Source organism: Cervus canadensis, chromosome 26 (assembly GCF_019320065.1).
Source record: "Cervus canadensis isolate Bull #8, Minnesota chromosome 26, ASM1932006v1, whole genome shotgun sequence".
NCBI classification, from domain to species: domain Eukaryota; kingdom Metazoa; phylum Chordata; class Mammalia; order Artiodactyla; family Cervidae; genus Cervus; species Cervus canadensis.
The window spans coordinates 41,205,184-41,226,688 of record NC_057411.1 but is presented as its reverse complement, the minus strand read 5'-3'; the positions used below and the strand labels follow the sequence as shown (position 1 = coordinate 41,226,688).

General features: G+C 46.8%; 1 protein-coding gene across 1 annotated transcript in view; it reads left to right on the top strand.

The window, feature by feature from the left end:
- SLC2A9 (solute carrier family 2 member 9) overlaps positions 1–21,505 on the top strand; it is a 220,702-nt gene that overhangs the window by 114,288 nt on the left and 84,909 nt on the right. Inside the window, exon 9 of the mRNA XM_043448459.1 lies at positions 10,983–11,093. Coding sequence (XP_043304394.1) covers positions 10,983–11,093 — 111 coding nt within the window. The remainder of the gene's footprint in view (positions 1–10,982; positions 11,094–21,505) is intronic.

Genomic DNA, 21,505 nt, shown 5'->3' with positions numbered 1-21,505 from the left:
TGCTTCTGGAAAACAGTGGGTTGCCTCCAGGGTTAGTGAGTTCCCCGTTCGTGAAAGTATGCAAGCCAGCTGGCCAGCCACTTGGCAGGAATACGTAGAGGAGATTCCTGCACTGAAGCAATCAGATTCTCTCTGAGGTCACTTACGTAGCTCGGGACAAGTGTGGCTGGGTCCAGAGGGCAGGAGAAGGGAACTTCTGAAGAAGCCCAGATGGAAGAGTTGCCCTGTGTGTGTGAGCCTGGCATCCCAGAGTCAGCAGGGAGGGTGTCTGTGGGTGGGTAGGAGAGGCGACCTGAAAGGGAGGGAAGTTAACAAGCACATGTTCAGCCTCATTTCTCTTTTTTCTCTTGTATTTCTTGTTGGAAATATCAGGATGAAATAAAATCATCTTGGTGCTTATTTGCTTACCCTTGGTCTAGTTGTGTCAGCAGAAGGAGGGGGCACCTGTGTTAACTTGCTTGACCTTGACCTAGTCCTATTGTTGCCTCCTCTGGATAAGACCAAGGTTGTGCTAGCTGTTGTTCAGTCACCAAGTTGTGTCCAACTCTTTGTGACCCCATGGATTGCAGCACGCCAGGCTTCCCTGCCCCTCACCATCTCCCAGAGCTTGCCCAAATTCATGTCCATCGAGTCGGTGATGCCATCCAACCATCTCATCCTCTGTTGTCCCCTTCTTCTCCTGGCTTTAATCTTTCCCAGCATCAGGGTCTTTTCCAGTGAGTCAGCTCTTCAGGTGGACCAAGTATTGATGCTTCAGCTTCAGCATGAGTCCTTCCAAAGAGTAGTCAGGGTTGATTTTCTTTAGGATTGACTGGTTTGATCTCCTTGCTTTCCCAGGGACTCTCAAGAGTCTTCTCCAGCACCACAGTTCAAAAGCATCAATTCTCTGGCACTCTACCTTCTTAATGGTCCAACTCTTACATCCGTATATGACTACTGGAAAAACCATAGCTTTGACTACATGGACCTTTGTCATGCCAGACTGTTTCAAATGTTCCCTCCCTGTTCTGAGTAAGCAGACAGAGAAAGCATCTGTTTCTTAAAGTTCACATGTGGAATTGTAAAACCACATATGGAATCTGTATGTAATGAGGCATTTAGATCGAGAACCATGACATTTCTGAACAGAATTCTCTCCTTCTGTGAGACATAATTTTCCAATTTGCATACGCCATATCACTTTGTAAATTCCACTCGAGTGTATCTGTAAGCCCCACTGCATAAGCATAGATGGGGGGGGGGGCGGGAAATCTCTGCTCCCAGAGCCAGCAGACTGAGATCTTAGTCACTTTCCTTTGCGTTGACTGCTTTCCAACTCTTTTCTCTTCTTCTTTTTTTTTTTTAATGTATTTATTTACTTTTGGTCGTGCTAGTTCTTTCGTTGCTCTTCGTGGGCTTTCTCTAACTGTAGAGAGTGGAGGGGGCTACTCTAGTTGCGGCGCATAGTCTTCTCATTGAAGTGGCTTCTCTTGTGGAGCGCAGGCTCTAGGCACACAGGCTTCAGCAGTTGTGGAACGTGGACTCAGTAATTGTGGCTCACGGGCTCTAGAACACAGGTTCAACAGTCGTGGTGCACCGCCTTAGTTGCTCCAACAACATGAAATCTTTCCAGACCAGGGATCAAACTCGTGTCGCCTGTATCGGCAGGCGGATTCCTATCCACTGAGCCACCAGGGAAGTCCTCCGTCTTACCATCGTAAGAACAGTTAGCGTTGACATTTATCCTCTTCACAAACGTTAAAGTGCACAATATGACATTGTTAACCATGGGCATCATATTGTACAGATCTCTAGAGCTTGTTCATCTTGCTTAACTGAAACTTTATACATATTCATTAATGACACTGAGTTTCCCCCACTCCCAGCCCCTGGCGACCACCCCAGTTCGACTCCATGCTTCAGAGTATACCTGTGTATGTCACCGGCTGGGTCCCTAGGTCATCCCTAGGGAGGCAAGGGGACAAGTCCTACTTCATTCTTACATGAAGTGAAGTGAAGTGAAAGTCACTCAGTCGTATCCACCTCTTTGCAACTCCATGGGCTATACAGTCCATGAAATTCTCCAGGCCAGAATACTGGAGTGGGTAGCCTATCCCTTCTCCAGCAAATCTTCCTGACCCAAGAATCAAACCAGGGTCTCCTGCATTGCAGGGGGATTCTTTGCCAACTGAGCTATCAGGAGACCCTCATTCTTACATACTAAAGGACAAATGCCAGTGAGCAGCAAATTCCAGCCTCAGAGCCCACTGTTCTGTGCCCCAGTCCAAGCTCCCTCCCTGCACCTGCTACCTTTTACCCCAAAATAATTCACAAGATCAAAGGAGAGAGCTAGCTAACACAGATGAAAGTCTTTAAATGCACTTTAAGACTTGCTCTGTCCCCTTAGTTTTACCAGAAATTATGTGAGGCGATCATAAAGAATGCTGAGTGCTAAAGAATTAATGCTTTTGAACTGTGGTGCTGGAGAACACTCTTGAGAGTCTGTTGGACTGCGAGAAGATCTAACCAGTCAATACTAAAGGAAATCAATCCTGAATATTCATTGGAAAGACTGATGCTGAAGCTGAAGCTCTAGTACTTTGGCTACCTGATGCAAAGAGATGACTCGTTGAGAAAGACCCTGATGCTGGGAAAGATTGAGGGCAGGAGGAGAAGGGGGTGACAGAAGAGAAGATGGTTAGGTAACATCACCTATTCAATGAACATGAGTTTGAGCAAACTTCGGGGGATAGTTGAGGACAGAGGACCCTGGCACACTACAGTCTGTGGCGTCTCAGAGAGTTGGACACAACTTAATGACTGAAAAACAACAATGAATGTGGGAGGACAGTCTATATGTTAAGACAGTCATAAATACTGCCAGGCATCTCCATTCATCACTTAATCCTGGACCCAAATGTCCTGCAGGGTAGGTGGCTCCATCCCCATTTTCTAAATGAAGAAGCTGAGGCTTGCAGAGGATCAAGGACTTGCTCACGGTCATGGTGGGTGACACCTGTGCTGTCAGACGCACATGTTCTGGCACCAGGGCCCTGCCAGATTCCCCAGCGCATCTCTGAGAACATATACTTTGCACTGAACCAGTCTTTCTCAGCCTCAGCACTGTGCACATTTGGGGCTGGAAAATTCCTTGTCATGGACGTGTACACTCTAGGACATTTTGCAGCTCACCAGACCTCTACTCACTAGGTGGCAGTCCATGCAACAAACAAACATGTCTCCAGACGTGGCCAAACGTCCCCTGGGGACAAAAATCAGCCCCAGTCAAGAACCACTGTCCTAAACAAGCATTACATATCGTTCAGTACTTTTTTTTTTTTTTTTACTGAAGAGTCGATGAATGGTTTTCACACTCTTTAGAAATCAAGTGAAAGTTGAACATAACATTTAGTTATTTCTCATTCCCTTTTCAGCGTCAGATTGTTTTTTTCCCCTCCTTCTCGTGGTAACTTTCAAATTCCCGTCTCTAAAATTAGACCTGTCACTTAAAATTATTTTATGTAGCTGCCTTCCTCCAACAATTTGTCCTTTGCACAAAAAAACAGACTTTTGTTTTGGGTTTTTGTGCAAATGTTGAGTCTTTCTGATGCTGCTCCTTCCCCATAACGGTCATTGAGGATGGAGACCCTTCCCAGGGTCCATGGGTCTCCAGCAGTCCATGACACATGAGAGGCAGCTGAGTATTACATGAGGAAAGGAGTAGGAAGTAAGAAGAACAGGGCTAGGGAGGGTGAAGTTTCTACCAAGTCCTTGGGCTGAAAATTTGACAGAATTACCAAACCTGAGACAAGAAAGCCATATTCTTGAACCTTCTGGAATCTTCTAGAATGTCAAGAATGACAGTGGAACTCTCATCTACCTTAGGTTACCCTTCCTTCTTTTGAATTTATCCCTTCTTCAACAGAGGAGGCCAATCATACCAACTCCTCCAGTCCTCAGTTTCCTCTTATGGATAATGGAGATGTAGATTCTTTTTTTTTTTTTTTTTGCACAGTTGCCATGAGGATTGCATGAAATCATGTGTGTGTGTGTTAGTTGCTCAGTCATGTCCAACTCTTCCCCATGGACTGTAGCCTCTGTCCATGGAATTCTGCAGGCAAGAATACTGGAGTGGGTTACCATTCCCTTCTCCAGGGATCCTCCAGACCCAGGGATTGAACGCAGGTCTCCCACACTGCAAGCAGATTCTTTATCATCTGAGCCACCAGGGAAGCCCGATGAAATTATGGACGGGGACTATCTCTGATGGTAACTGATGGGCCTCTGTGAGATCTCCCTTCCTCTTAGCTGGTATCAGCAAGACTGTTCCTAGCAATGTTTTCTTCTCTCTCATTGCCTCACACTTTTAAACTTTGCTGCTTCTGACATGCACCATAGTTGAGAAGCAAGACACCCAAGCTTGTTAGAAATAAACATAAAACAAGAATGGGGAGGCTCAGAACGCAGGCTGGTAGGAAGCCACATGGGTCTGGTGACTTTCATTCTAGATGCTCAGAGGCCTTTTACTGCCAGCATATTTGTCCACTCAGTGGGGGCCCAAGCATCACAGCATTCCTGGGGAGCTGGTGTGCCCCTTGAACTCTTTACTTGTGTGACTGTTATGTAACACTTCCTTTCCCTGCTAGGCTAGATCTGGGAGGGCAGGAATGGGTGTGTTGTTCCCCACAGGTGTTAGGTCACACCTGTACCTCACAGAGTGCCAGAGATCCTACACTCTGCATAAACACTGGAGAGGAAGGGAGACAAGGCTGGGAGAAGGAAGGGAGGCTGGGAGGCAGGAGAGCCTGAGACAGGTTTGTAGCAAAGCATGACCCCTTCCGCCTCTGCCAGCCTGGACCGGGCCATGTGAGTGTCCCTCTCACTTGTCTAAGCATCATTAGGAATTCTGAACCCCAAGTCTTACTCTGCACAAAACTTCTCATCACGAGAACAGAAGTGTTATGAACAGCTTTCATTTCAAGATCTCTTCCCAAATAACTTCCTAACTCAAATTAGAGGAATTAAATGTTCTGTTACCCTAATAACTGAGACCATCTCCCTAGAAGAACTTGCTCTGTCCCCATGACTGGAGAGAATGCTAAATGAGGGCCCTTCCATGTGGCCACCCAGAGTGTGGTCCAGAGTGGAAGTTCTAAATTCAACTGTCTATGTTCAGCCATGGAACATGGAACAACATGTTCAGATGTTAACATGGAACTTGCCAGTCTGGGGATGAGCTGCCATAATTGCTCAGTTCCTGCATCCCCTGATGCTGTGTCCCCTGTATTCCTGATGCTGTGAAAGTGCTACACTCAATATGCCAGCAAATTCAGAAAACTCAGCAGTGGCCACAGGACTGGAAAAGGTCAGTTTTTATTCCAATCCCGTAGAAAGGCAATGCCAAAGGATGTTCAAAATACCTCACAACTGCACTCATCTCACACACTAGCAAAGTAACGCTCAAAATCCTCCAAGCCAGGCTTCAACAGTACATGAACCGTGAACTTCCAGATGTTCACGCTGGTTTTAGAAAAGGCAGAGGAGCCAGAGATCAAATTGCCAATATCCATTGGATCATCGAAAAAGCAAGAGAGTTCCAGAAAAATACTTACTTCTGCTTTACTGACTACACCAAAGCCTTTTACTGTGTGGATCACAACAAACTCTGGAAAATTCTTAAAGAGATGGGAATACCAGACCACCTGACCTGCCTCCTGAGAAATCTGTATGTAGGTCAAGAAGCAACAGTTAGAACAAGGAATGGAACAACAGACTGGTTTCAAATAGGGAAAGGAGTACGTCAAGGCTATATATTGTCACCCTGCCTATTTAACTTATATGCGGGGTACATCATGTGAAACGCTGGGCTAGATGAAGCACAAGCTGGAATCAAGATTGCCAGGAGAAATATCAATACCCTCAGATATGCAGATGATACCACCCTTATGGCAGAAATCGAAGAAGAACTAAAGAGCCTCTTGAGGAAGGTGAAAGAGGAGAGTGAAAACTTTGGCTTAAAACTCAACATTTAGAAAACTAAGATCATGGCATCTAGTCCCATCTCTTCATGGCAAATAAATTGGGGGAAACAATGGAAACAGTGAGAGACTTTATTTTGGGAGGCTCCAAAATCCCTGCAGATGTTGACTGCAGCCATGAAATTAAAAGACGCTTACTCCTTGGAAGAAAAGCTATGACCAACCTAGATAGCATATTAAAAAGCAGAGACATTACTTTACCAACAAAGGTCCATCTAGTCAAAGCTATGATTTTTCCAGTAGTCATGTATGGATGTGAGAGCTGGATTATAAAGAAAGCTGAGCACTGAAGAACTGATGCTTTTGAACTGTGGTGCTGGAGAAGACTCTTGAGAGTCCCTTGGACTGCAAGGAGATCCAACCAGTCCATCCTAAAGGAAATCAGTCCTGAGTATTCATTGGAAGGACTGATGCTGAAGCTGAAACTCCAATACTTTGGCCACCTGATGCGAAGAACAGACTCATTTGAAAAGACCCTGATGCTGGGAAGGATTGAAGGCAGGAGGAGAAAAGGACGACAGAAGATGAGATTGTTGGATGGCATCACCAACTCTACGGACATGAGTTTGAGTAAGCTTCGGGAGTTGGTGACGGACAGGGAGGCCTGGTATGCTGAAATCCATGGGGTTGCAAAGAGTTGGACACGACTGAGTGACTGAACTGAACCTGTACTCAGAGCCCAGCACAGCCCATGTAGGAAGCACAGGCCCAGGTCTCTGTCTGGCTCTTGCCTTGTCAGCTGTGTGTGGTCTTTGATCCTCTGGCAATGTCCCCTTCCACGCTGTTGAGAGGTGAAAATGATTTGCATGTCATTTGCATGTTATACTTTGTCTCTAGAACACATGTCATGAGTTAAGAAGGAGGGCTTTAGGGCATCAGAGGCAGGGGGTCAAGGAGGCCCAAATCCTCCTGCTGTGCCCCTTTTCCACCAGCTCCTGCAAAATCCCTGAAAGGTCTGTTACTGAGTTCAAGCTCGCTCTGCTCACCCAGTCCAAGCTCGCTCTGCTCGCCGCAGGACTGGCCAATGAATCCAGGAGACGAGGTGTTAAGTCAAGGAAAATGACTGTTTGGAAAGCCAGCTGACTGAAAAGATGGCAGGCTAGCACCTCAAAATAACCCCCTTATCAGGGCCTGGTTGCCAGGTTCTTTTATGGATCAGAGGATCACGGCGGGAGATGAAGAAATAAGGTAAAAAGACTATTCAATCCTTGCATTTTCCCCCAGAATGGCAAGCCTTGGGTAGGGGAATGTGTTAGTTTCCCTTCCTTACAATCTTTCACAGGTGGGAGGCTCAGGTTATCTCCCTGGGGCAGGCCATTATGTATGTTTATAAAAACCAAAAAGGGTTAAAGTCACAGAAGTAGATCTAGTGTAAATTTAAAATTAACCCTTCCAGGTTACAGGTCCATCCCACAGGGAGGAGGCTGGATGGAGGCAGATACAGAGATGCTTCCTCCTTTACCCAGGAGCAGTGGCATCTCCATAGAGTGACGGGAGTCTTCCAGACTGATCCCCACTGTTTGTTGTGCACCCATTAGAGAAAAAATGCTTTAAAAAACTTTCATTTAAAAAGCTTTCACCACCAGTCTGAAAGAGAGTATGATTACCTTCTTTCAGAGAAAGGAGATTCAGAGACGTGAAATCTTTTGCCTCCAGACCCTCAGGTCATCAGAGGCAGCCCTGGGATTGAAATCCCACCTCTCCCGCCTCCCAGAATCACAGCTCCATCCTCTCCACCATCTGCTTCAGTGAAAGGAGACAGTCAGGCAACCAGAGAGAGCACGGTTGTGTTGGGGTGAGGTCAACACAAATCATAGTCCGTGGGAGGGTCCGCCGTGGGACACACTCCAGACTTCGTGTCTCCGTGCAGTTCAGTGCCCTCAAACTGCCAGATCAGATAAGCCTCAGCGGAAGCAAAGACAGAGGCAGTTACCATCCAGCTCTGTAAGATGATGCAGGGAGAAAGACGTGGCTTCGTGGAGGAAGCCAATGAGACAGGCAGCTCGTGTGATGCGCGGGCCCTTCCTGTGGGGACAAGGCCAGTCCAGCAGGTCCTCCTTGCTGGCCCTGGATGGGAAGACCGTCCAAAGGAGCGATTTCTGCCTATCACTGCCGAAATGCATTTAAATACAAGAGGACTGGGGGCTTCCCAGGTAGCTCAGTGGTAAAGAACCCACCTGCTAATGCAGGAGACATATGAGATGTGGATTCGATCCCTGGGTGGGGAAGATCCCCTGGAGGAGGGCATGGCAACCCACTCCAGTATTCTTGCCTGGAGAATCCCATGGACAGAGGAGCCTGGTGGGCTACAGCCCGTGGGGTCGCAAAGAGTTGGACTCAAGTGACTTAGCACGCACATAAGAGAGGGCCACTTATACCTGTGAGCCTGTAGTGTTCTGCACGGTGACTCTTCACTAACATTTAAACCCGTCAGGAGTGCCCGAGGCAGTGTTGCTCCAGGGAGAGCTGGAGGCAGGGAAGAAGCTGGGGTGGGAAGGGGAGTGAGCGGCAGGAAGGAGTGTGGTGCCAGCTTCCACGGAGAACACAGATCACATGAGATCAGAGACTGGAAGCTTCTGGCAGAGGAATAGGTCAGGGCGTGGGGTTCAGGGCTGACGCTGAGAATAACACAAACATCAGCTCCACCTTTGCAGCAGGGTGTCAACTGGAAAAAAAAAAAGTCACAACCTGAAAGTAGAGTTGTTTTCTTTGGTGGAAATGTTAAAGACTCCGAACTTGGGAGGCAGCATTTCAGTAGCCCTGAGAAAACTGCTCCAAGGAGGTGGGAGGTGGAGTCAGGCTATGCACAAGTTTGCAACAAAGGGAGCAGGCAGTCTGAACACCAAAGATTATTGTGAGGTAAGGAAAATCAGATATCAAGTTTAGGAATTTAGTGTTCTTCCATGTATGGGGAGATGAAAGCCTCTGGGCTCACTGAATTCATTCCTTTCATATGCACCTCAGTTATCTGGGGCCAATTCCTGTTTCTTGATTGCTTACATCCTCAGTTCCCTGTTCACCTTAAGGAATGGTAGCCTCAGCGGATGGCTGCTTCTTGCATTCCCCAGAGTTCCTCAGCAGCCACCATCGTGGTGGGTGATGGTGTCTGCTGAATCTCTGGGTTTGTGTTCCCCTTTGGGAGCCCTCATTCACCTTTATGAAATCACTGATGGTTGTGACCTTTCTTGCCCATGGATATGCCCATGGATTTCACATATGGATATGTGAAATATTTCATTTCACAAGTGCAACTGGGCATGGTCAAAAGACCACTGACTGTTGAAAATCCATGAATTTGGGTGAAGATTAAGAAAGGCATCTAAACTGCTCTGATTCAACCCTGAAGACGTGCTGGGGATCACAGTCACCTTCAACATATAAACAAATCCAGTGGAGACTGAGGCTTTTGGGGAAATTTTGGCTTCTGTTGTAGACCTAGGAGCTCTAGGAATTAATGAATTTATCAGGAGTCACTTCTCTACCCTATGGGTGTGACAGCAAAGATGCAGTTTAAAATTCTAACTTATCAGCTCCCTCAAATGAGAGGCAGACACAAACAGGAGTGGCTTTCTTTTATGTGAACATTAAAACCCATTTTTGCCACCGGGTGTATCAGTGCCCACAAGCTCAGAGAATTATGTGCAGTGGTTTTTACTGGAGTCTGTGTGTGTGTGTGTGTGTGTGTGCGCACGCGCGCGTGTGCATGCTTGATCGTGTCCAACTCTTTGTGACCCCATGGACTGCAGCCTGTCCCAGGCAAGAATACTGGGGTGGGTTGCCATTTCCTCCTGCAGAGAGTCTCGAGATGTGCATGGTTTTCTATCATTCAGCAAACTGTTGCTTTTCAAGGAAATGGCTGGGATTGAGGGAACACAAATGATTTATGTTCAGCCTATTGGTCCAAAAGTTTGGATCAAAGAATAGTGACAAGCCTCACTTAGTTCCTAACATCTCCCAGCAAGGGTATGTGGTTATCCTCTTTTGACTGACGTTAAGAAGGAATCTCAGCCGGACAGAGAAAATTGTCTGAGGTCGTACAGATAGTTCAAGATGGAGCCAGGTCTCCAAACTCCAAATCAGTGATTTTCTGATGCCCTGTGAGTGTCTGATGTCATGTGAGTACCTGTTAAGGTTAGGTTTGACCTCATGTGGCAGAAACCTCAAACGCAACCTAAACAACAGGCCTTCTCTCTCACATGAAGGAAATGGAAAGGGCTGGTACAGTAGTCCCAGGACCACTTCCATGGTTTGCAGAAGGCAGTCCTGATTATGGCTGATATCCTAGAAACATTATTAACACTCTCCAAAGTGCCCAGGTTTGGATAATAAACTATAAAATCACCCCTAGTGAGAACGGACACAGTCTCCTTCTAACTTCCTGCTCCAGCATCTGAACAGGTGGCTTTCATCCCATAAGAGTTCTATGTATAGTTACGCAGCTTGAGAGTTGTGGAACTCACAGTTGCTTCATTCACGTTGTACCCATTATAGATTTATTTTGACAGTTTTCCAAAAGATGATAGTAAAATGTCTTGTGGATCAGAGACCGTCTCTTATTCTCAGAATGTTACCTTGGGGGCTAAAAGCAGTACTGTCCCATGAGGGCTGCTGAAGCTGCAGCCATCACATTCACCATCCTGACAGCAGAAAAGAGGAAGGGCAAAAATGGAATCACACCTCTTTGGTGAAAACCTACTTTTAAGGAGAATTCCTGGAAACCCCACCAAGATTTCTATTCTTATCTCATTGCCACACTTAGCTAAGCCCATGTTGCTCCCAGTAATGTAGACATTCTTTTAGTAATGGGAGAAGGAAGAAAATAAGTCGTCACCTTGGCTCATAGCTCTACTTTATGCCTCTGGACTCAGCAGCAAATCTCAGAGACCATCTTGTACCTGAATTTAGTTTAGGAAGCAGATGCCTCTCACTGACTCTTCTGCCTTCTTTGTCTCTCCTACTTTATAGATTTGGTTCTACACCAACAGTATCTTTGGAAAAGCTGGAATCGCCCCAGAAAAGATCCCATACATCACCTTGAGCACAGGTGGCACTGAGACTCTGGCTGCCATCTTCTCTGTAAGTAAATCGAGGATTATTCCTGAGAACATCATGGGGTTTAAGCAGCACTGTGGGAACCCCTAGGGGACAAACCAGAATGCCTTTAAAGGAACGTGACCTTTGTCACTCCGAAGGTGTCTGAATTTGGGGAGTTTATCATGCAGTTGCCACAGCTGTTTCAGTCATCTAGAGAACATTCTTATCTACATCTTGTTTCCCTACTGTCTTCTTTTTAATAGTAACTCCTTTCTTTGAACTCTCCCCTAGTAAATGACACGCTGTGATGGGCACCCTGTGCCATAGCCATAGCTCCCTGGGAGGCCAGATCAGAGTCTGTACAAACCTCAGTTCTGTTACCGTGACTTTAAAACCATCGGCTGTCATCGCCACCCCCAAACATGTAGGATTTTGCCAGCCAAAGAAAGGAGAAAGGACCCTTCAGTCCATTGGTTCAAGAGGGAAGCTTTAATAATGAGCTGCAGTGTCCAAAAGAAGACAGAGAGCTCATCACTCTTTCTCAACTTGAGTGTGTAAAATAAACATTGAGGGGAAAATAAAACCTTAGGGTTTTCAGAATCTAGCAGCAGTTGCACAGGTTTTGCCAAACCAGAATTTAATCCTGGCTCTGGACCTTCTTGACTGTGTGGTGCCGGACAATGCATTCCACCTCTCTGTTCTTCAGTTTCCCCGTTTATGAGCTATTCCTTTCTCTTCTACCTTGACCTTGATGAAGTAGCTCATTTATTTCCACTTGTGCTCACTGATTTGCGCTGCCAAGATTGATGCCAGTGCCAACAGGCAGAGGCTTCTAATTGTATTCCTGCCCATTTTCAAAAGAACAGTTTAATTTGCTCCTTGCTGTTAATGGCGCATTCTAACAAGGTGCTTTTAAAAACGCATGTCATGAAATTGTTGAGACCCGATGCTTGTCCCCTTTTTCCACTCACGGTCTTTTTGTTAGAGGAAAACATATCTTGATGTTTCACAACCTGGAAGTTTCGCAGAATTCTTGTCTCAGTTTACAGAAAGCACTCAATTGTCATTAGTAATTTTTACATGGATAAGCAAGAAAGCACAGTCAGCCTGGAATGAAAGTGATGGGGAAATTACAGGGTTTGTGTTTTGAGGGTTTTTGTGTAAAGTATTTTGTTGCTATAAGAAATCAACATGAGCTCATTAGAGTAAATTCATAAAATATGAAAATAGAAACAAAGAAGAAATACCTACAATCATACTACCCAGGTAAGTTTGGCAAAATTTCTTTTGTTCTCTAGACATAGACAGCTGTATTAATCTTAGTATAATGCTATCTTTAGCTCAAGATTGCTAATTATTAGAGAGATGCAAATCAAAATTACAATGAGGTATCCTCTCATGCCAATCAGAATGATCATCATTAAAAAGTCTAAAAATAACAAATGCTGGAAAGGGTGTGGAGAAAAAGGAATCCTCCTACACTGTTAGTGAGAACGCAAATTGTTGCAGCCACTGTGGAGAATGGTATGGAGTTTCCTTAAAAAGCTAAAACTGGAGCTGCCCATGATCCAGCAACCTCACTCCTGGGCGAATACTCAGAGAAAACTGTAATTCGAAAAGATACATGCACCCCAGTGTTGATGGTAGCACTGTTAACAATAGCCAGGACAGAGAATCAACCTAAGGGTCCATCCACATAGGAATGAATAAAGAAGATGTGGTATAGATATACACAATGGAATATTACTTGGCCATAAAAAAGAATGAAATAATGCCATTTGTAGCAACATGGATGGACCTACAGATTATCATACTAAGTGAAGTAAGTCAGGCAAATATCATATGATACCACTTATATGTGGAATCTAAAATATGACACAAATGAACTAATTTACAAAACAAAACAGACTCACAGGCATAGAAAGCAAATTTATGGTTACCAAAGGGGAAGGGTGTGGGGGGAGGGACAAACTAGGAGTTTAGGATTAGAAGGTACACACTGCTACATATAAAATAAACAATAAAGTCCTACTGTATAGCACAGGGAACTATATTCAACATCTTGTAATAGCCTATAATGGAAAAGAATATGAAAACGTGTACATGTATATAAATATATACATATAACTGAATCACTTTGCTATATACCACAAACTAACACAAATTGTACATCAACTATAATTTTAAAACTCCTATCTTTAGACTAATTTTAATTCTGCTTTTTGTCCACCTAAACTTATGTCCAAATGATTTTCCATTTTATTATTTATTGTTTGAGTAAATTTTTATTGATGGTGATGGTTTAGTCATCAAGTCTTATCTGACTCGTGTGACCCCATGGACTGTAGCCCACTAGGCTCCTCTGTCCATGGGATTTCCCAGGCAAGAATACTGGAGTGGGTTGCCCTTTCCTTCTCCAGGAGATCTTCCCAACCCAGGGATCAAACCCAGGTCTCCTGCGTTGCAGGCGATTCTTTATTGACTGAGCCACCAGGGAAATTTTTATTGAAGTATGACACATATACAGAAAAAGTACACGATTGTTGCCCCCTCTGAATTAACACCAGTTGTGACAGCTGTATCATTCTTCAAGAACTGGCTGTAAAGCCGTGTCCTTAACCGTTGTCTACGGGGTAGGGTTATTGAGTGTCTCTGCGCAAACGGCAGAGCCACGCTGCCCAGAATCGGATCCCAGCTCCACCCCTTTTAAACTGCATGACCCCAGTGAGATATTCAACAGCTCTGTGACTCAGTTTCCCCATTTCTATAATAAGGACACCATCCCCACCTCATAGGGGAGGAATGAGGATTAAACAAGTGGGCACATACTTCGTGATGCACACAATGCCGGGCACGTGATGTAACTCAGTGAGTGTGAATTATTCTAGTTCTGGCTAGGTAGGTTCCCGTTGTTTGTCACTTTAAATAAGGCTGTGATGGACATTGTTGCAGAGAGCAGGACTTTGTAGGGTCTCTTGCAATCTTTCCATAGCTGAGGAAACCCATTCAGTTCAGTTCAGTGGCTCAGTCGTGTCTGACTCTTTGCGACCCCATGGACTGCAGCACACCAGGCTTCCCTGTCCATCACCAGCTCCCGACGCTTGCTGAAACTCATGTCCATCGAGTCGGTGATGCTGTCCAGCCATCTGAGGAAACCAAGACCAGAAGAAATGACTTACCCAGGATCCCACAGCAGTAGGTCAGAGCCAGAGGGCGTGGGGGGCACTAACATCTAAGGCCTCTCTCTTCCCAAGACCCTGAGTGCTTACCCGAGGTCTCAAGAAGGTACATGTCAGTCCTGGCAGTCCGGTGACTGTTTGAAAAAGGAGCCAATGGAGGGCGTGGTGGTGCTTCCAGCCTCCGTCTCTCTGACCCCTGGCTTCTGGTGCCCACGCTCCGGCTGGCAGATCATCCTCAATAAAGCCGACAGCCTTTGATGAAGTCCTTCTTATGAGGACTGGTCCCAGGAAGGAGGAAAATGACTTTACCCTCCTAGGAGAGAAAGAGAGGAGTTTTCTAAGATCAGAGCTAGGGGTCACAACCTCTGAAGAGTCTGCCCGCTTCTCCAAGTTTGGATTCTGATGGGCCACGGTCATTTGGATCTTGTACACTCCAGAGGTGCGGCCATCTCGGTGAGGGCCCAGAGCAGGGACGTCGGCTTCATAGCGTTGGTGGTGCATGTGTGCTTGCTAAGTCACTTCAGCCACGTCTGACTGTAGTCCACCAGGCTCCTCTGTCCAAGGGATTCTCCAGGCAAGAATACTGGAGTGGGTTACCTATGCCCTCCTCCAGGGGATCTTCCCGACCCAGGGACTGAACCCACATCTGCTGCATCTCCTGAATTAACAGGCGGATTCTTCCACTAGCACCACCTGGGAAGCCCAGGTGTTGGTGAAAGTGAAAGTTGCTCAGCCGTGTCTGACTATTTGCCACCCCATGGACTTCCATAGTCCATGGAATTCTCCAGGCCAGAATACTGGAGTGGGTAGCCTTTTCCTTCTCAGGAGATCTTCCCAACCCAGGGATCGAACCCAGGTCTCCTGCTTTGCAGGTGGATTCTTTACCAGCTGAGCCACAAGGGAAGCCCAAGAATGCTGGAGTGGGTATCCTATCCCTTCTCCAGGGGATCTTCCCGACCCAGGAATCGAACCCAGGTCTCCTGATTTGCAGGTGGATTCTTTACCAGCTGAGCTATCAGGGAAGCCCCGGGTGTTGGTGGACTTACTCATTCATGAGTTCATCCGTGCCACAAGTGGCTTATATCCTGCTTGTGCTTCAAGGTCACCAGTAACATTATTGTGACCTAAGGAGAAAGCCATAGAAACAGACATGTGCCTTGTGTAACACTGGGAGGAGCTCTTGGGGTTCCAGGAGAAACAGGGGTTCCAGGAGGACTTCCTGGAGGAGGGACCCGAGAGGCTGAGAGCTGAAGGGCCAGAGGCAGCTAGACAGTTAAAGTGCAGCCTGCCCCATGGCCCTGTGTCCAAGCTCCCAACCTGCGCTCCCTCCTAGTTTATCTTCTAGGAGACCTGAAGATGCAGACTAGTTCATTGGAAACAGTCCTTAAAATGGTAACATTTACTCTAATCCCCAGAAGAATAATGAGATTAAATTCAGCATGAGGTTGGGAGTCTGGGATGGAACAAATGTGTTGAGGGGAGAAAGAGTTTGGACTCTAGGACCTGAGGCTCTGAATTCAAATCCTAATCATCTTTTTACCATCTGAGTGGTTTGGAGGAAATTGCCCAACATCTCTAGATTTCTTTGTGCATCTTAAAATGGGTACATAACCATGCCCACCCATGGGAGGCAGAATATCGACACCCCAAGTCTCCCCATCCTAATTCTTGGAAACACACATATGTTATTTTACCTGGCAAAAGAGGTTTTGCAAATGTGACGAAGTCAAAGGTTTAGGATGGGGAGGTTATCCTGGATTTTCTGGTGGGTCCAGGGTAATCACAGGCGTCTTTACAAGAGAAGCAGGAGAGCCATATTCAGAGAAGGAGATATGATGGTGTAGCGGAGGTGGTGTAATGTTGACTCTGAAGATGGTGGGAGGGGCCGCAAGCCAAGGAGTGCAGACGGCCTTGAGAAGCTGGAAAAGGTGAGGAACAGATCCAGGAGGGACACAGCCCTGCTGACAACTGACTTTTTTAAAAATAATGTTATTTATCTATTTATTTCTGACTGTGCTGGATCTTCGTTGCTGTCGACAGGCTTTTTCTGTAGTTGCAAAGAGCAGAGGCTATTCGTTTCACTGCAAGTGCTTCTCATTGTGGTGGCTTCTTTTATTGGGAAGCACAGGCTCTAGGGCACACAGGCTTCGGTAGTTGAGGCACCTGGGCTCAGTAGTTGCTGTTCCTGGGCTCTAGAGCACAGTTCAATGGTTGCGGTGCATGGGCTTAGTTGAACTGCAGCACATGGGATCTTCCTGGCCCGGTAATCAAACCTGCAACGACTGACTTTTGCTCCGTGAGACCTATTTTAGACTTGTGACCTCCAGAGCTGTGAGAGACTAAATATATGTTTCGTTAAGCCACTAAGTTTGTGGTAATTTTTTACAGCCGCCACAGAAAACTAACACACCACCTTACAGAATTTGTCACGGAAACAAAACTCAAAGTACATGAAGGTCCCCTGGGTGGTCCTGACAGTCAGTATTCAGGACATCTTTTGCCCCTTCCCTGGTGGCTCAGATGGTAAAGAATTTGCCTGCAAATGTGGAAGACCCAGGTTCAAACCCTGGGTCAGGAAGATCCCCTGGAGAATGAAATGGCAACTTCCCTGGAAAACTCCATGGACAGAGGAGCCTGGTAGGCTACAGTCCATGAGGCCACAAAGAATCAGACATGACTGAGCAACTAACACTTGCCCCTTCCCAAGTTCTCATTACCTTGTTTCCAAATATATACTTACTATTCCTCCAAACCTGGGCAGTAATTGCCTATCAAAAGGACTTGCCAAGTTTTTTTTTTTTTTTTTCTTTCTTCTCACTGAGATTTTTGACAGTCTATTAAAATGGCTTTGGGCCCTAAAAACACAGAGAAAGACATTTTTGTTCATTTGATCTGCAATTAATTTCGGCTCCTGGCATTGCCGGTCAGCTTGGGCAGCTGTAAATGACTGCCATCTTGCAGAAAGAGCTGGTTTTCCAAATTGCTGTTCTTGACACAGCATTAACTCTGATGAGTGAAGGTCCACGGAGTGTCACTCAGGCCACGCGAGCCCGAGGGTCCGCCACCACGTGGCCGGCTTGTGGAAAGTGAGACATTCCATTAAGAGGCAGGGTTGCGTTTTAAATCAGGGGAAGCAGAATTCATATAAACCACTCTTACTCTTTCCTCAGTAAGCATTTGCGATTGTCAGGGAATGGACTATGTCATCGAGCTGAAGTTAAAAAAAAATCTACTGATTTCCACCACCCACTCTGCTTCCCAACAAGTCTCACAATTTCATCAAAAACTTGAGTGTTTCCTTCAGTCTCGAGCCCCAGATCAACTGCATGTTAGAGGAGAGAGTGGGTGGAAGTGATGATGCAGTGTGATGTGGTCCCCAGGCCCTGCACTTACCAGCTGGGTGACCTTGGGCCCATTATTCAGCCTCTCTGGGCCCCAGTTTCCTCTTGGAGTAAGTGGTGGGGTGAGAACAAATCCTTATCTCAACAGGTTTATCCTGAGAATCATACAGTAATTCACAGTGCTTGGCATGGAGCAGGCACTCAATAAATGTTCATTATTGTTATAGACTGAACTGTGTCCTCTGAAAATTCATATCATGCAGTTCTAACCCCTAGTAATGTGACCTGATTTGGAAAGAGGGTCATTTCGGATGTAATTAATGGAGATCATACTGGAGCTGGGTAGACCCCTCATCCCGTGTGCAGGGGGCATAGGTTCGATCCCTGGTTGGAGAAGACACATCCCACATGCCACGTGGCTGTAGAGTGGAAACAAAACAACATAGCCGGCAGAGGGAGCGGCCAGAAGGAAGGCCTGCATCAGCCAGACCCCGGCAGGAGAGGGCCGACCCAGCCCAGTGAACAGGAGGGGCTGGAGGGCCAATTCACTCGGGATGGGCAGGTCTGTAGGGTTGGGGACCACTCAGCAGGACCCAGCAGCCACAGTGTGCCTGTAGGGTCGGAATCAGCGGACCATCACCTGGTCCCACTCCCTTCCTCCCTCTGATTTCTTATAGGAGCCGTATTTGCTGACACTCTCTGGATTTCCCTGGTGGCTCAGACGGTAAAGCGTCTTCCTTCAATGCGGGAGACCCAGGTTTGATCCCTGGGTCGGGAAAATCCTCTGGAGAAGTGGCAACCCACTCCAGTACTGTTGCCTGGAAAATCCCATGGATGGAGGAGCGTTGTGGGCCCATGGGGCTGCAAAGAGTCAGACACGACTGAGCAACTTCACTTTTTCAGAGGGCAAGGGGGCTGCTGATCTGATCTTGCAGGTGTTCCTCCAGGACACGTGGATCTGGAGAGGTGGGTGGAGGATGTCTAGAGTGGGCTTTGGGCAGGAGCAGGAGTGTGTCTGCAAATTAGAGGGACAGTTTGGGGACCGGCGGGGCTGGAGAGGATGCAGCCAATGGTGTCGAAGCAGGGTGTCCTGTTGCGTTTTAGAAGGATCTCTCTGGCCACCATAAACAGATGTGGGCAGCGGTGGTGAGGACAGAAGCAGGGAGAGTGTGGGGAGGCTTGAAGAGAGGCTGCTTTGCCCAGTTAATCATCAGACTGAAGGTGCTCTACGGCTGGCCTCAAAGCTGAGTTCATTCAATCCTCCCCGACAGGGGGAGACTCTTCCATTGATGTATAATGATTCTGCAGTATTTCTGTGGGCCACAGATTGGCAGGGAGAAACAACCCCCTACTTCCACTAAAAGACTAAGTCCCCAGTGTTTCTAACAAAGATTTCAGAAGCTTAGCAGGTTGGGAGGGGTCACATCAAACAAAATCACCCGTGCTTCTCATTCCGTCCCCAAGCTCCCTGGAAGATGGCTTCCCCAGGCACCGTACAAGTGGGCAGCACCCACCAGAGCTGAGAAGTTAAAACTCTGGCTAAGCAGCTTTTCATATCTGGTGCTTACATCGTCATTCAAGAAGCACTGACGTAATCTACTGCCTGGTGAGAAGAATGCTTGTGGACATGGGGACCCTCGGATTCCGAGGACTCCTCCTCATGGGAGGGAGCATTAGAAGGGGAGCCAGGAAGGCGGGTGCAGAGTCAGGGCCCAGCATCCCCAAGCAGACGAGTAGTTTTGCGCTGGAAGCCCATTTCTCCAAAGTACACCTCCCGCCTGGGAAGCCCCGGTGGCTCAGCGGTAAAGAATTCTCCTGCAACGCAGGAGATCAATCCCTGGGTCGGGAAGATCCCCTGGAGGAGGGCATGGCTACTCACTCCAGTATTCCTGCCTGGGAAATCCCATGGACAGAGGAGCCTGGCAGGCTACAGTCCATGGAATTTTGAAGAGTCGGACATGACCTAGTGATTAAACAACAATAACAAACCCTCCCACTCACTCCCAACTCATGATACCTTTTATCAGGTGGTTCTGTTTCTGAGTTTGGCTGAGGACGTTCTCTGCAGCCTACCTGCTGTGTGCCTAAAACTTTATTTCCCACCAAACATCTTCTGATTCCCTCCCCATCACTCCAGTAGCCTCCTTGGGCTCCCCCATATCTGGGTTTTCCCACAGTGTCCCCCATCCAAGGGAGGAAGGCGGGGGTCCCAGGCTCCAGATGTGGGAGCACTGACTCCCAAGTCCGCTGGCCACTCTTTCTCAACTCCTTTAAGAGCTATTTTTTTCCCGTTTACTGAAAGTTGAGAATGGTTTAAATTATGATCATAAACCTCTTAAGATCCACATTTTACTTTCCCAAGAGAGGCAGGTAGGAGGGATATGTCCCCCTTAGTAGCTACAGAAGCGCTGGCCTGAAGCCATTTCTAAAGTGACTCAAGAGGAGAAGGTCCTCCCAGGACTTGAAAACCTGGAGAAGCCTGGTCTGCTGGCAACCTCTGCTGCGATTCCAGGGGGTTCCCATCCAAGTCTGATTTTGCCGTTTGCTTGAAATGTCTCAAGACCACTTGAATTTATTATACTTAAGGAGCATTTGACTACCCTGGAATAACAATCATTTTGAAAATTACCTTCTTCATTTCTCATACCTTTGGCCCAAACAGAGATACATGTCTCACACACATTCATCTTTGAAATAGGAGTTTCCAAACAAAGGGCTTCCCTTGTGGCTCAGCTGGTAAAGAATCCACCTGCAATGTGGGAAGCCTGGGTTCGATCTCTGTGTTGGGAAGATCTCCTGGAGAAGAGAAAGGCTACCCACTCCAATATTCTGGCCTGGAGAATTCTATGGACTATATAGTCCATGGGGTTGCAAAGAGTCAGAGACAACTGGCGACTTTCATTTTTCCAAAATTTATGTTTCAGTGGATTATTTTTAACGTGCAATTTAGAGAGAGCCATTTTCAAGTAGAAAATGATTTCTGAGACCCTGTCTTCTGAACACAGACTTAAATTCTCAGATAACCACAGCTCTACAAGGTCTCTGCTTCTTTTCAGTCTGAAATTTGTGAAGGCAAAGATTAGATTAGCACTTGCATATTTAAAACAGAAGTACTAGCAGTAAAAAGTAATATGGTAATTTGACGTTTTTTCTCATGCAGTCTGTGTTGGCTTTCCTTTCTCGGCAAGAGAGTTGAATCAGCAATGATAACAAGTGCATCCTGTGTTCCTTTCTCCCATCCTTCCATAAGTAAAGCCTAATCAATCGTCCAGCTTCTGTCCAAAGCATCACTAATTGTTGGTGTGGCAAGGGCTCCTCAGGGACCCCATCATCCCCAAGTGTCAAGATCAAGGACCACCATTTGGGATACCGGGGTGCTGGCCTCTGTCTGGGAGGCATCTTGCTCCAGTGTTCAGATCGTGTGCATGCATGCATGTGTGTGTGTGTGTGTGTGTGGTGTGTGTGTGACACAGTAGGTTTGAAGAAAATTCAACAGTTTTGTCAAGCTGGATTTCTGCAGCCCGGGTCTGTGTGAGTTCCCCTAGGCTAAGAGCCAGTCTATAATAAGCACCCAGTACATAGTTGCTTAATTGAGTGAGACTCAATTACAGCCATTTGGGAAAGGAGCATCTGCTAAGTAGGTGGAGCGCTTTGCCTCTGGCTGGAATCCCCGTCCTCTGCCCCCCGGCAGTCAGATCAGGTGCTCTGAAGGAGATGGAGACCCTGGCATCAGCGCCTCCTCTCTCTGAAGCCGTGCACACAGTAGGCGTACACACCTTCTCAGGAACAGGAAGTCAGGCCAGGCAAAGGCTGAGTCCACAGGAGCCAGCAGGATCAGAAAGGGCCCGTCCTGGAATAGGACAGAAAGAACATGGTGTATTTATGTGTGTGCTCAATCACGTCCAACTCTTTTTTTTTTTTTTTTTTTTTTTTC